We start from the raw sequence: 15,490 nt of genomic DNA on the forward strand, positions 1-15,490 counted from the left end.
TAGGCCTACTTTAAGACAAGCAAGCACACAAATTTACTTCAGCAGCTAAATGTCCTTTTCTAGTTAGTACTAACCGTATCAGCCAGAGAGCAAGCTCTACTACTACTTTCGATCAAATACAGTAACAGTATCTTTTTACAATCAAGATAATAAAGTCACACAGTATTCTGTTAAAACCTTCCTATGAGAGTCAGTGATGATCACTGACTGTCTTGTTTCTGTGCAAATGCTAAATAACCACATCTAGCCAGCAACATAAACCAAAATCTGCGAATACAATCTAGTCAATGAAAAGTAGCTGATTTTACTGATATCATATCATAACTCAGGTCAAAAGTCTTGTAAATCGTCTCTGTATTGCACTTTGGACCGAAAATCAGTCACTCACCTTGCTAGTTTGTCTACTGAACAGACATGCACAGAAGTGCACTTCCTGGGTCAGTGTTTGTAGTTTAGTTTACTGGATACTGTCACTCAGTGCTCACAGCATGTGAGATCAAAGCTCAATGCTCTCTAGCATGTGCATCATAAATAACACTTACAATTGATGCTATATCTGAACAATTTCTATGGATAATCTGCATACATTTCCGCGCCGAAGACGATAAGTAATGGCTATGTATAAACTACAATTCCCATGATTACGTTTAAAGGCCATTGATAAATCAGGTGATCGACTGGAGGGAGGCTTCGTTCTGTCAACTGACGGCTTGCTGTCTCTTTCCCTCAAGACGTCGGAAGGCCAACAATGTGTACCAGGTAAGCCTACCGATTCATATATTTAGCTGTTTTCCGTGCAAAGATTCGGTCAGAAAATGTACTTCGTGAAATACATGTGTGCAGGATCTATTGTTATCGCGTATGAATGAGCGAACTAACTTCTTGAGCCGTGGCTTTGTTCAACAGGATTGCATGCAGATTTAAATCGCCTTGATCTGTCCGCAAGGACTGTCTATTGTCTTTACAGACAGACTGATTGGCCAGATAGTTGCATTTTTGCATCCAAGTAGCTGCGAGTTAGCTTTTTATTACAGCCCAGTTTGTGTTGGCCTATGGGCAAAAATCTAATCTGCCATTTGCACTTTCTGTTCCTAGATCGTGTGCCTTTTTTGTTATTTCTCCAAAAACAGTCTCCTCACATGACATGTCATGACATTTTATTCTCGTGGCAAATGCATGACAGGAAAGGGAGGGTGAGAGGAAGGGAACACTGGCCTTTAGAACACTCACTCCATTTCAATCTGAAAGCATGGTTTGTTCTATGGCTAGATAAGTACTGAGTCGGACTCATATGGTCTGCAATTCTGCATATCCACAAAGTGGATCTCAAAGGTCTAAAGGTAAGTCCTATCCTCATCTCCTTTCCTTCTGCGCTGATGTGGATAAACTGGGCAGGTAAAGGCAAAAGGGCTGCTTTAGAGTATTGAGATGTCCCCATGACTATGTATGGCCTTTAGAGATAACCAGGGAGTCTTAACAATCCAAGTGTATACCAGTCTTGCAGATTATCTAGAGGCCAAAGGTTTCTCTGAAAGACAGACTTTGACACAATCTCACTGATATCACTAACCCTGCAGCAGAGAATACCAGACATGAAAGCAAAGCAATATATTATCTCACCTTTCTCTGCAGTCAAAACAGCTCACTGTATTACCCTGAGTTGGTAACCAGAGTGCCAGTTTGTGCTATCATGATTTCCAACTCCTAACAGTGTTTGGCTTGACAATGATAGCAATGGGGTTGACAAGGCCACATACAAATCTGGGACCAGGTTAGTGAGTTGGACCTTCAAGACCAATAATATTGAGCTGTAATTAATGTGTGTTTCTCTCTATAGTCAGAAGTGTAAAGTACTTAAGTAAAAACACTTTAAAGTACTACTTAAGTTTTTTTTTTTTTTTTTGGTGGGGGGGTCTGTACTTTACTTTACTATTGATATTTTTGACAACTTTTACTTTTACTCCACTACATTCCTAAAGAAAATAATGTACTTTTTACTCCATACATTTTCCCTGACACCCAAAAGTACTAGTTACATTTCGAATGCTTAGCAGGACAGTACATTTTCCCAATTCACACACTTAAACAGGAGAACATCCCTGGTCATCCCTACTGCATCTGATCTGGCGGACTCACTAAACACAAATGCTTCGTTTGTAAATTATGTCTGAGTGTTGGAGTGTCCCCTGGCTATCCGTAAAATTATAAAAGAAGAAAATTGTGCCATCTGGTTTGCTTAATATAAGGAATGTGAAATATTTATACTTCTACTTTTGATACTTAAGTATATTTTAGCAATTACATTTACTTTTTGATACTTAAGTATATTTAAAACAAAATAATTGTAGACTTTTACTCAAGTAGTATTTTACTTGATGACTTTCACTTTTACTTGAGTCATTTTCTATGAAGGTATCTTTACTTTTACTCAAGTATGACAATTGGGTACTTTTTCCACCACTGTCTATAGTGTCCAGCCCATCGAGTGGACCACTGACTGTAAGAGCCAGAAGTGAGTATTGTCTGTGTGTGTGTGTGTGTGTGTGTGCGCGCGAATACGCGTGAAAGAGATCTAACTGTGTGTTTTCTCTCCAGTTATGATGGAATAGTCTTGGTGACCCAGAGTTATGACACGCTGCCCAAGGAGCTGGAATGTCTGAAAGCACCTCTGCTGGACTACAGCTCTGTGAGTCAAACACACAACCACAACAACAGATAGATAGATAGATAGATGACTATAGCCCTACTTTCTCTTCTCCCCTCTCCTTTCTTCTCCTCTCCCCTCTCATATCTCTCCTTCATCCCTCTCTCCCTTTCTTCTCTAGGTGGACTGTGGTCTGGGAGATGAGGTGGTGGTGTTGAAGGTTCCGGGGTTACCTGGTAACCGCTTGGTGTTTGCGTCCACTGGGCCCGTTGACCGGGACTACGATGACATCAGACGCTTCAGTGACGCAGCCGTTAATGGCATCAAGAGGTCAGAGTCAGCACCACACGCGAATGGTATCAAGAGGTTACTATGTGTGTATATATATGTCTGTTGTGTAGCTCTACCTTTCATTACCATATACAGTATTGGTCTTCACAAAGTATTGGTCTTCACAAAGTTCGCTCCTTCAGTGTTATGAGAGATATATTCTGATGGTAGCGCTCACCTTGTCTTCTCCGGACAAGGTTTTTTCCGGATGCCCCAAACAATCGGAAAGGGGATTCATCAGAGAAAATGACTTTACCCCAGTCCTCAGCAGTTCAATCCCTGTACCTTTTGCAGAATATCAGTCTGTCCCTGATGTTTTTCCTGGAGAGAAGTGGCTTCTTTGCTGCCCTTCTTGACACCAGGCCATCCTCCAAAAGTCTTCGCCTCACTGTGCGTGCAGATGCACTCACACCTGCCTGCTGCCATTCCTGAGAAAGCTCTGCACTGGTGGTGCCCCGATCCCGCAGCTGAATCAACTTTAGGAGACGGTCCTGGCGCTTGCTGGACTTTCTTTGGCGCCCTGACGCCGCCTTCACAACAATTGAACCTCTCTCCTTGAAGTTCTTGATGATCCGATAAATGGTTGATTTAGGTGCAATCTTACTAGCAGCAAAATCCTTGCCTGTGAAGCCCTTTTTGTGCAAAGCAATGATGACTGCACGTGTTTCCTTGCAGGTAACCATGGTTAACAGAGGAAGAACAATGATTTCAAGCACCACCCTCCTTTTAAAGCATCCAGTCTGTTATTCTAACTCAATCAGCATGACAGAGTGATCTCCAGCCTTGTCCTTGTCAACACTCTCACCTGTGTTAACGAGAGAATCACTGACATGATGGCAGCTGGTCCTTTTGTGGCAGGGCTGAAATGCAGTGGAAATGTTTTTTTGGGATTAAGTTCATTTTCATGGCAAAGGGGGACTTTGCAATTAATTGCAATTCATCTGATCACTCTTCATGACATTCTGGAGTATATGCAAATTGCCATCATCAAAACTGAGGCAGCAGAGTTTGTGAAAATTTTGTATTTGTGTCATTCTCTAAACTTTTGACCACGACTGTACTCTATGGCCGTTTCTTCAGGGCCATGAAAGCAGGCATGCAGCGCCCCCTTCTGGTCTGCCCTCGCCATAGCAGCTATGACAGGAGCACCCTGGTGGCTGCCCTAGGGGCCCTGCACGCCCTCTACATGGTGAGAACACTCAGATGAAATAAAAAAGTAGATACCAGCACACTGATTAATGCTCCCATCATTTTTTTATTGTGCAATGTTTCGACCCGAAGGACTTCGTCAGGCATTCCTGTGCCCATACAAACCCCTAGACCCTCATATTCAAATAAACTTTGCACATGTATGGAGCTCCAGAGAATAAATTGTCTCTTGCACCAAATATGGTGCTGGCATTTATTCTCTCTATTTCTCCATCTCTCTCTTTTTCCCTCTCCCTCTCTCCCAGCCTCTGGAAGTGAGGGAGGCATCTGTGAAGCCTAGCCAGTATAAGGTGTGTGTTCTGGGGCTGTGGGTGGACCAGGAGGCCAAGGGGAAGGAGTTGGTGGATCTGGCCTCTGCTCTGGAGAGTGGACGGTGAGTCACACACACCACATACACACATATTTTCATCTGTAACTGAGAGATCCCTCTTTTGGGGAGATGTTTTTAAATGTATTAGTTCTGAAAAATCTATATTTTTATGTTTGCTTTTTAAAACGATCTTTCTCTCTTCCTCCCTCGCCCCCTCCATTTCTCTCTCTCCCTCTCTCTCCAGGCTGGCTTGCCGTGACATAGGAGGGTCCGATCCTGAGAGGATGGCTGCTCCTTTTGTAGCTGACTACGTCCAGGCCCTCTTTAAGGACAGCCCAGTGCAGGTGAGAGAGGCTTTTCTCATACATCCAAAAAGGAAAAGGTGATTTCTATATCCCAAAAAGACAGCAACAACAACATTATTTATCTCACTAATATGTTAATGTGATTAAACTGAACCGCCCTGTCTTTCTCAGGTAGATGTGGTGAGTGATCTGAAGGTGCTGGAGAAGGAGTACCCTTGCCTCGCTGCTGTCAACCGCTGTGCCAATGGTAAGTGTGCGTGTATGTGTGTCAGACCTGGGTTCAAATACTATTTCAAATATCTCAATTACTTTTACATACATTCGAAGTAAGTATTCAGATCTTTTATTTGAAAAGACAAGTAGTTGAATATTTGAATGTATATGGAAATGCATTTGGAAAGTATTAGAAAATACTGAAATACATTGACTCATACACTCCCATGTATTTAAAAATAGTATTTGAAAGGAGTATTTGAAAATGCTCTCAAATACATTTTGATATACTATTATTTATTTATTTTTTACAAATACACAAATAAAAGTACTTGTTTTGGGCTGTTTATTTGAAAATACTCAAATACACAGAAAAAAGTATTTTAAATGCCAGATACTCAAATACACATGTATTTGAACCCAGGTCTGCTGTGTCTGTGTTTTTCATCCATGTGTATTTGTCTCTTATAGCCGTGCCTCGTCACCAGGCCAGAGTGATCAAGCTGCAGTACTGTGGAGAAGGACCAGTCCAACACACACTGATGCTGGTCGGCAAGGTGAGAGGGAGAGAGTGGAAGGAGTGGGTGTGGAAATGTAATGTAAATGTGTGGAAGAGGGGAAGATGATGATGAATTGATGATGGCGATAAAAGGGGTGGGGTGTTCTCGTCATGTCATGAACATGTTTTTGTATGTAACATGCGTTTGTGTGTGTGTGTGTCTCTTTCTCTCAGGGCATCACCTATGACACTGGTGGAGCTGACATCAAGGCTGGTGGCATCATGGCTGGCATGCACAGAGACAAGTGTGGTGCTGCTGCCGTGGCTGGGTTCTTCCAGGTTAAACAACTAGCACTTTTACACTTTTCAGTTCTCACTAGTGGACTGTAGTTAGAGAGGTTTCATAGTCCCTCAAATAGTCTGCTACTCCTGCTAACATGTACCTGTCTCCTGTCCTGTCAGGTCCTGGCCAAACTCAAGCCCAAGCATCTGAAGGTGGTGGGTGCCATGGCGATGGTGAGGAACAGCGTGGGCTCAGGTCAGTGTGATGTCATAGGGGTAGGTGTTTCACCTATAGAAATATATTTTTATATAAGATTCTATTTCTATAGTTTCACCTAATGGGTGTACAGTTGGCATCTCTCTCTCTCTTTGTGTTGTCTCTGACTGAATGAGGGTTTAAGTGTTGTGTGTTGTGGTTCTCTCTCTGTTCTGTCAGACTGCTACGTAGCTGATGAGTTGGTGGTGTCCCGTGCGGGTCGCAGGGTTCGTGTGGGGAACACGGATGCTGAGGGACGCATGGTGATGGTCGACCTGCTCTGTGAAATGAAGGAGAAGGTGAGAATACACAACTCTATTCCCCCTTCTCTCCCTCTGTTTCTCCTGTCCAACCCATTCTATCACCTTAATCTCACTTCCTCCTCCTGTCAAAAACAGACTGTCAGTCAGTGACTTTATACGCCTTCCAGGTCAAGGGGCAGGTCAAGGGGCACGACCTTGCTGTGTGCGTGTATCTGCTTTCAAATCCCCAAACCGGTGTCACCGGAAATGTTTCCATGTGACATTCTAGGGGATATCCATTGATGATAACGTAAAATTAGGTTTAAAGGTTGAAATCTCTTGGTGGGGCCTCATCTCGTGTAAAAATGCCCTCCATTACCACCACCTCTCTTTCCAGGCGGTACATGAGGTGTCTCCTCAGCTGTTTACCATCGCCACTCTGACAGGACACGCCATCAGAGCCATGGGACCCAACTACTCTGTGAGTACTGGACCATATACACACAGTACTATACAAGACACTGGCCATGGTGACAATGTTTGATTAAACTTTTGTCCCCTTTAGATCATCATGGACAACGGAGCTGCCCAACGCTCTGGCAATGCCCGGCAGTGGCAGGAAGGTGAGACGCTCTGCACATGCATACATATATAGGTAACTGACAAAGTTATGGAAATGAGGTGTACATACATGCACACAGACACACAGGATACTATTCAGTCAAATCAGCAAACCCTGGTTTACAGGTCTGAACGTGGGTTTTCTGGGTTGAACATGGGATAACCTGTTAGTCCTCTCTTTCTTTCTCCCTCCTTCTGTCCCTCTGTGTAGCGGGGGAGGTGCTGGGTGATCTGTTTGAGGTGTCCAGTATCAGGCGTGAGGACTATGACTTCCATAAGGGGAAGTCTGAGTACGAGGAGATTCTGCAGAGCAACAACCTGCCATCCTCTGCTACTCCCCGCGGACATCAGACCCCCGCTGCCTTCCTCATCATGGCCTCTGGGCTGGACAAGGTACATGCACACATCCCACATCACACAGACACACAATACTCCAGCTCTGTTCACAGCCCTGATTCTAACCTAATCTCTATGGTTGTCTTGTTTCCCTCCATCAGTACGGTGTGGACTCGGGCAGTCCTCTGCCATACTCCCACATCGACATCGCTGGCTCCAGCGGCCCCTTCCCCGGTGTGCCCACCGGAGCTCCAGTCCTTGCCATGGCTACCAACTACATCCTGCCCAGCGCCTAGCAACCCAACTACACCCTGCCCAGTGCTTAGCAACCTCATGATAGAAATAGAATGTGTAGAATGTACCCTATTCTGTCTTATGAGTTATATCACATAGAACCGTCCTAATATGGTAGTGCCAGTCAAGTTTCATATATTACACAAAGAATTCAAGAACACAGATATCCATCAATGGTGTGATATCGACAGTTCATTTAGAACATTCCAATACCTCTCCAAGAGCTCAGATTGTTGTTCTATAGATTCTATTTCTAAGATCCTGCTACTGTATATCCATACAAACTCAAGTGTCCCAAATGTTTTACTCCCATGTCTAACATGAGTCATTGTATTGAATACACTCTCAGGGGAGAAATGACAAACGCTCTGTGTTGTTCATCCATCCATTTTATACATGTGTGAAACTTGAGGTGAGTGGCAAGTCAAATGGTTGTGTGCTTCAATAAAATAATAGATTTTCAATGATTATTTGTTTACTTATTTCAATAACCAATGTTAACAACTGTAGATCCAGGAATTGTGGAATGGCAGGTATAGGTTAGAGGTAGGCCAGCAATAATATTGAAGTATATTGGGGGAAATCGAGAAGTCCCCTCATTTTTATCCAATTGTATGCTGAATATGCAAGCTATCATTTATCTTCATTCAAATATATTACATTTGTCATGATGCATGGACTGTTTGTCTTTCATGTTTAAATAAATTATGTTTTGTTACTAAGGGAAAAAAAGCAAGCTGAGAAAGCTCAGACAAACCTAAAAGCTTCTGTACTTGATTCCAAATGTTATTCTAATGCAGCAGTGCATAGACCGTTGCATATCACTAAAACAAATGGGTTAACATAATAAAAATTTGAGTCCGAAATAAAGTAAAACCAAAGAGAATATATATTTATACATAGCTAAGTACGAAATATCTAAGTCCTTCTACTGTTTTGTAAATGAAGCTGGAGAAAATGTGGCGCCATCGACTTTCTTATTTTGATCACTTCGTTTGTGAAGGCGGTCGTAACACTATCATTTTGGATCAACGCATGCGTATGACAAGTATGGACAAGTGCCTAAAACTAGATCAACCTCAATTTCTTCAGTGGGAGGAGCGCATGATTAAACGCGGAAATGACGAATGACGCCAACGCTTAAAACTACACGTTAGCGCGCGCTAGTGATCCACAGACCGTTTTCTCTCCAGCAAGACAAGTTGTGTCGCTCTTTGTGAAGAGAGAAAGGGAGCTATTTTGTAACCAACCAACCTAGCAACTTTAGGCTGCAGCACCGAAGTTGACGGAAAAGGTCTCAGGGAATATTTTTTTATTTCTACTAGATCCAAACAAACACTCCACCATGTTTGAGGCTCGCTTGGTACAGGGATCCATCCTGAAGAAGGTTTTGGAGGCTCTGAAGGACCTGATCACAGAGGCCTGTTGGGACGTTAGCTCGTCGGGTATCTCTCTCCAGAGTATGGACTCGTCCCACGTCTCCCTAGTTCAGCTCACCCTCCGCAGCGACGGGTTCGACTCCTACCGTTGTGACCGCAACCTCGCCATGGGAGTCAATCTTAGCAGGTGATTATTATTATATTATAGGAACTGAATGAATATTTATTTTATTTAACTAGGCAATATGACAGCATGATTGTTAAGGTTAGTTACTTAGCCAGAGAACAATAACGTCGTTAGTTTAGCAGGAATGTAACTAGTTTAAGATGTTTATATTGTGTCGCTAGTAAGCTAAGTTAACCATGTTCTTTTGTTGGCATGGCTTGAGTTACAAGCAATGTGTCCTGTCGTTCTACTTTTTACTGTGGTGAGGACATTTTAGACGTTCATACATCTTTTGCAACGCCTCAAATGTGTCATTTTCAAAAGTTACAAGTTTGTACAGTATTTTTTTCCCCCATGGAAAACTGAAATATCGACCGGTTGAGTGCAACTTGCATGTCAAAAAACCGCCTTTTGAAAATGACATGTGACGTCACTTGCGCGCCAAATCACTGCCTTGTTTGGATGATGGTTGGCGGGAATGTTGCGAACCCGCCAAGTTCAGCAGACGTCAGTCACTTAGTGTTCTGAAGTTGGCTATTTGCTAAATAGAACAAACGATCACGTTTACCAACTATATGAAATCACTTGTACATTTTCATAAATGCTTCTGTATAACTTAACATCTAACTTGTAGCATAGCTTTTAGACAATGGTGCTCCGTGCAGTGTCATGACCTAGCCAATGTTGCATTTGAATGACATACACAGGCTATGAAAAGAGCAGAGTTCAATTACATTAAAATATTGGCGTAAAACAACATTAAATCAATTTTCACCTTTTACAGTGCTTTGGCAATTTTAAGAATGTTTTTGTTGAGTGAAATGATGGCATATCATCTTTCGGGACAGACCTGATTATGGTGACAACTTTGTATACTGATCACTCAAGGGATTAATTGTTTTTAAACCATTCCCGTAACAGTATGTCAGGTACTGACTGGTCTATCACCTTCTCCCTCCTAGTATGTCAAAGATCCTGAAGTGTGCTGGGAATGAGGACATCATCACGCTCAGAGCAGAGGACAACGCAGACACACTCTCCCTAGTCTTCGAGACACTCAGTGAGTACCTTTATCCATCAAGCAATATCTCTACTCTTACGGTAGGGATATTTCATTTTGCAGATAGATAGATCCATCTATCTGTTGAGATTTATACCTGTAGTAGTAAGACTTGAATTCTCAGGAACCATGATAAACCACTGCAATCATGTATGCTTGATGTCTAATTATATATGTTCTCTCTCAGACCAGGAGAAGGTGTCAGACTATGAGATGAAGCTGATGGATCTCGACGTAGAACAGTTGGGAATCCCAGTAAGTGTTCTCCCAACATTCCATTAAGTAATGGTTATAAACACATGTTTTTAGAAGGTGCCATTTGAATCATACTTGTGGCAGTAGCATTTGTCACTTGTCACCAGACCACACCACCCTGGTAGCCATGTTCTCACCCCTCTCAACTCACTCTCCAGGAGCAGGAGTATAGTTGTGTGGTAAAGATGCCATCGGGGGAGTTTGCCCGTATCTGCCGTGACCTGTCTCAGATTGGTGACGCCGTCATGATCTCCTGCGCCAAGGACGGCGTTAAGTTCTCGGCCACGGGAGAGCTGGGCACTGGCAACGTCAAACTGTCCCAGACCAGCAACGTGGACAAAGAGGAGGAAGCGGTAAGTATGTGGGAGGAGACATGCTGTGTGTCCCAAATGATACCCTAGTCCCTATATAGTGCCCTATATAACTTCATCCCAAGGGTGAAATGTGGGGGGATGAGGTGGGAGAAACTGCACATCAGATGGACAATGGCCATTCTGGTTGACATGTTCACCAGCTCAGTGAATATTGTGCTTTTAGTCATTTAGCAGACGCTCTTATCCAGAGCAACCTACAGTTAGTGAGTGCATACATTTTCATACTGGCCCCCCCGTGGGAATCGAACCCACAACCCTGGCATTGCAAACGCCATGCTCTACCAACTGAGCTACACAGGGCCTCTTGGATGACAAAGATGTATTGGTTTTGTTTGTGCTCACTGGAGGCTTCGATATTGAATTAAATATCTTCTCTCCCCCTCCTTTCTTCCTCTTAGGTGAGTATTGAGATGAACGAGCCAGTCCAGCTGATCTTCGCTCTCAACTACCTTAACTTCTTCACCAAGGCCACACCCCTCTCCAAGACAGTCATCCTCAGCATGTCTGCAGACATCCCCCTGGGTAGGTAACCTCCTCCTGCCCTCTAACCCTAACCTCTACCCCCTCCTCCTGCCCTCTAACCTCTACCCCCTCCTCCTGCCCTCTACCTCCTGCCCTCTAACCCTGCCCTCTACCTCCTGCCCTCTAACCCTGCCCTCTACCTCCTGCCCTCTAACCCTAACCTCTACCTCCTGCCCTCTAACCCTAACCTCTACCTCCTGCCCTCTAACCCTAACCTCTACCTCCTGCCCTCTAACCCTAACCTCTACCTCCTGCCCTCTAACCCTAACCTCTACCCCATACACACATCCTATTAGGTGCTGTTTTCTGATGTCTGACTAATCTTTTCTTTGACAGTGGTGGAGTACAAGATAGCTGACATGGGCCACGTCAAGTACTACCTGGCACCCAAGATTGACGAGGAGGCTTCCTAAACCTCCCTGGTTCAAACTTCCAATGGAAGAACAGAGAGGAGGGAGATGTTGTTGGAGGGTGGTGAAGTAATGTCCGAATGGCTGACTTGACTTCGTCTGCATCATGGAATCACTTGGTTTTAGTTTTATCTGGATACATTCATTGATATCAGCCGTTTGACTGATGCAGTCTGACTTAAATTTGATACTGGCTAGACAATAGTGGGGATCTACTAAAGGCTTTTTCTGGGACTAGGGCTCTTGTTCTAGCTCAGGAGTACTTTTCAGAGTTAATAATCTGATCTAGCCAGCTGTCTGAGGAAGATCACATGTCCACTCCATCCCTCTTCTCTGTTTGGAAAACAAATGCTCATTCCAACTTGTAGATATGTCTGTATATATGTTATGTGGTCATGTTCACCACTCCAACTTTTTTGTATTTGTGAACTCCAATAAATAAATAATTTGATTCTGATTTATAATATGTACACGATCTGCTACCACAAGGTGGTGCCCATGGTTATAAAATCATCTGAACTTTCTCAATGCTGTTTCATTTGGTGCTGGTTTCCTGGACACAGATGGACAAATGATTACTTGCAGTGGAGACTCGTTTGAACATTTATTTTTATTCCAGGTTTGGGGTTCATCTGTGTCCCTTGAAAAATAAATGCCTCCTAACAGACCGTTGTATTTAAGGGACACTTTATCCAGATTAATTTACCAATATATTTAGACTGCTAATGGTGCATGTTTTAATGGTAGTTCCCACTAACCATATAAGGTAATGTATTTCTTAAATCTCCTAATGGTGACGGTTAGGTTTGGGGTAATGTAAACTGATCACAGATCTGTGGTTACTACCTAAAGTTTTAAAGCACAATTCCTCAAAATGATGTACCTTTCTCATTTGTGCACATGCAGCAACAGTACACTATTTTGTGCTGTCATTGACATAAGGCTTCTGTGTTTGACTGTTAATCTTTGATTTTGACTGCTGTAAATAGCCTGGTCCCAGATCGGTTTGTGCCCTTGACAACTGTCATTGCAAACCATACTGACACTCAGGCTACAAGTAAATAGGCTATGTCCTCTAGCAATTCTCTCTACGGGGCTGGCCAACACAGCTCCGTCAGTCTGGGTTGTCTAAAACCCTAATCCCATCGCTACATCTGGCTTCAGTTACGCCCCTCCCCTTCCTCCAATGTACACTCAACCTTAGCAAATCACTGGGATCAAACAGCCCAAAAGCAACAAGGGGAAGGGCTGGATTATAATCTCACTGTAGATTGCATTTCTACATTATCCCTTTCCCAGCTACCACAGGCTCTCACAAAACCCATCTGTTGACAGGGTTGAGCTGCATTGAGTTAATATCCACAGCAACCAGGGGAGAATAGTGTTTCTGTTCCAGAAAATGGCCCTCATAAAACCTTCATTTCAAATTAAATCATCACGGGTTCAGTGACCCATTTCCATTGAAGGTAAAATGATAATGACTGTTTCAGGTTGCTCACTCCAGGCAATGCTTCCATCCTTCGCCTTCCTCTGGGAGGAAAGCTAGGTAGACTTCTTCTCCTGAAGACTTTAATTCCATAAAGTAATTCATCTTTATCTTGATGTGAGTGGTTCATTAAATATTGAGGCAGCTATGACAGTTTAACTGGACACATTTCTTTATCAGTCTTTCTCTGGTGACAGGTCTGTCTTTTCCGGGTAGCCCCTGCATTTGTCTCTTTCCTCCCTTGCTTCTCTCGCTTCCTCCAATAAGGTTTATTCAATTGTTATTTCTGCACAAGCATTCTACTAATTAAAATAAGTACATTAACAACCGTTATTGCTGCACAGTCCTCAGTAACATATCACCCCTTAATATCTGTTGAGCCAGACAACTCATAAAGATTCACCCCATAGCCTATAAAGTATGCTTTACACGTTCAGTATAATAATATGCCATTTAGCAGACGCTTTTATCCAAAGCGACTTATAGTCATGCGTGCATATATATATATTTTTTTGTGTATGGGTGGTCCCGGGGATTGAACCCACTACCTTGGCGTTACAAACGCCGTGCTCTACCAGTTGTGCTACAGAGGACCACAGTATACAATTTGCTTTTCACTCTGGCCTGGAATGCTCTTTCTGCCTATTCAGCCTTTTCTGCTCATTACTCTACCACACATCTCTCTAGTCCATTTGTTTCTCTCTCTCTCTCTTGCTCTAATGCTCTTTCTGTCTGGTCTGTAAATTGCTTTTTAGAGGTCTGGGATTTGGGCCAGAGACAGGGTGAGAAGGGGACAGGGTGAGATGCCCCCTCTCTCTCTCTGTACCCCCCTCCCCCCTCAGATGCAAAAGGAGATGATCCAATACTGAGAATACCGAGGCGTGCATGTCACTCTGGTCTCTATCGCTCCCCTCACATGAAAAAATACTATAGTACACTATGGTATAAGTACTATAGTATTCACTGTAGTGTTTTTGCTGTATTATTCAATGTAGTGTTGTGGACATGACTAGTATTTACTGTAGTGTTTTCGCAGGCTGTAGTATTTACTCTAGTGGTTTTGTTTTATTATTTTTGGCATAGAAGTGTGGGCTTTCTCCTTGAGGAAACCTACTGAACAAATACTAAAATAGCAAATATTCCATAGCCTGTAGGTAGGTAGGACTGGAGTCTGTACGGCTAGTTAAGAGCTTCTGCTATTTTCTATAACCTGTAGAGAGAGACAACAAACCTTGGGACTTGTAGGGACATCTCAGGGCTTCATGCCCTCTTCTATCCCTCTTCTTAGTGTAGCTATCTGGTTGAAGGTCAGGTACGGCAATTTACAAGGGCGAGGGGTGGTGGAGTTCACCTTTTGTCTTCCTCAACCTCATTTGAATAAAACAAACTTTAATGAATAAAAATGTAAAGAAGTAAGGTAAAGAGGACAATAAAATAGAGGAGGGGGGTTTAGGTTTAAGGGGTAGGGTTGGGAATAGGATACAAACCCGGTTTAGGCTTGGGGGAGGGGGTGATTAACTTTATTAAAAAAAGAAAGTAGGGGATGGAAACTTGTTCTTCAGGATACTGGTAGGGGGTGGTGGTTTGGGATTTTTGAGCGGTGGGATGTATGTTTGAGGTTGTTGTTGATGTTTTTGTGTTTCCATCATTAAGCATGGCAATGCACCTATACACAAAGCGAGGTATATACAGAAATGATTATAGGTGGCACAAATTGAGATATTGGGGAGGGGAATGGCCAGAGTATATGCAAATTAAATACTGCAGTATATACTATAGTAATATCTGTAGTGTTTTTGCGGTCTGTAGTATACTGTAGTACTACACATGATCGAGGGATACTACAGTGTGGAGTCTAGTATTCTACAGTATACTACAGTGTACAGCATTATTCTATAGTAAACTAGTATTATTATAATAAATTTTTTCTCTGAGGCGGAGGGAAATGAGTTAACACTGTGAGAGCTGCGTTAGACTCCTCTTCTCAAGGAGTGTGGGTCACACAGAGAGAGAGAGAGACACGACAGAGTGAGATGAAGATACACAGAGATAGTAAAAGTCAGGGGATCACTAATGGAGAGAGAGAGAGGAGTACAGGTCACTGGTCTTACTCTAGGAGTCTAGGTATACCTAGGTAGGTATAGAGCAAATACTATATTTATGAATGGACAAAGCCATCGATCACATGACACCATTCATTCCAATGTGAAGACTCAATAGCTCATTTGAAGCCCAGGAAGTTGGTTAAGATGGCGTCTCGTGAGAGAGATTTATGTAGACTTCACATGCACAGTTTG

General features: G+C 43.0%; 2 protein-coding genes across 2 annotated transcripts; both read left to right on the plus strand.

The window, feature by feature from the left end:
• Positions 1 to 680: 680 nt before the first annotated feature.
• Positions 681 to 8,214, plus strand: LOC311124448 (putative aminopeptidase W07G4.4). Its single transcript, XM_084198596.1, has 16 exons — positions 681 to 759; positions 2,471 to 2,512; positions 2,596 to 2,686; positions 2,826 to 2,974; positions 4,055 to 4,163; positions 4,429 to 4,556; positions 4,738 to 4,837; positions 4,970 to 5,045; positions 5,483 to 5,568; positions 5,745 to 5,849; positions 5,973 to 6,048; positions 6,229 to 6,347; positions 6,688 to 6,771; positions 6,856 to 6,913; positions 7,123 to 7,304; positions 7,409 to 8,214. The coding sequence occupies exons 1-16, from the start codon at positions 749 to 751 to the stop codon at positions 7,541 to 7,543; spliced, it is 1,551 nt and encodes a 516-aa protein (XP_084054722.1). The 5' UTR covers positions 681 to 748; the 3' UTR covers positions 7,544 to 8,214.
• A 495-nt stretch (positions 8,215 to 8,709) lies between these two features.
• LOC311124449 (proliferating cell nuclear antigen-like) lies at positions 8,710 to 12,158 on the plus strand. Its single transcript, XM_084198597.1, has 6 exons — positions 8,710 to 9,107; positions 10,049 to 10,146; positions 10,334 to 10,401; positions 10,560 to 10,754; positions 11,174 to 11,297; positions 11,634 to 12,158. The coding sequence occupies exons 1-6, from the start codon at positions 8,887 to 8,889 to the stop codon at positions 11,708 to 11,710; spliced, it is 783 nt and encodes a 260-aa protein (XP_084054723.1). The 5' UTR covers positions 8,710 to 8,886; the 3' UTR covers positions 11,711 to 12,158.
• Positions 12,159 to 15,490: the final 3,332 nt, after the last annotated feature.

The sequence above is a fragment of the Coregonus lavaretus genome (genome assembly GCF_964263955.1).
Source record: "Coregonus lavaretus genome assembly, contig: HAP1_SCAFFOLD_3372, whole genome shotgun sequence".
Lineage (NCBI taxonomy): Eukaryota > Metazoa > Chordata > Actinopteri > Salmoniformes > Salmonidae > Coregonus > Coregonus lavaretus.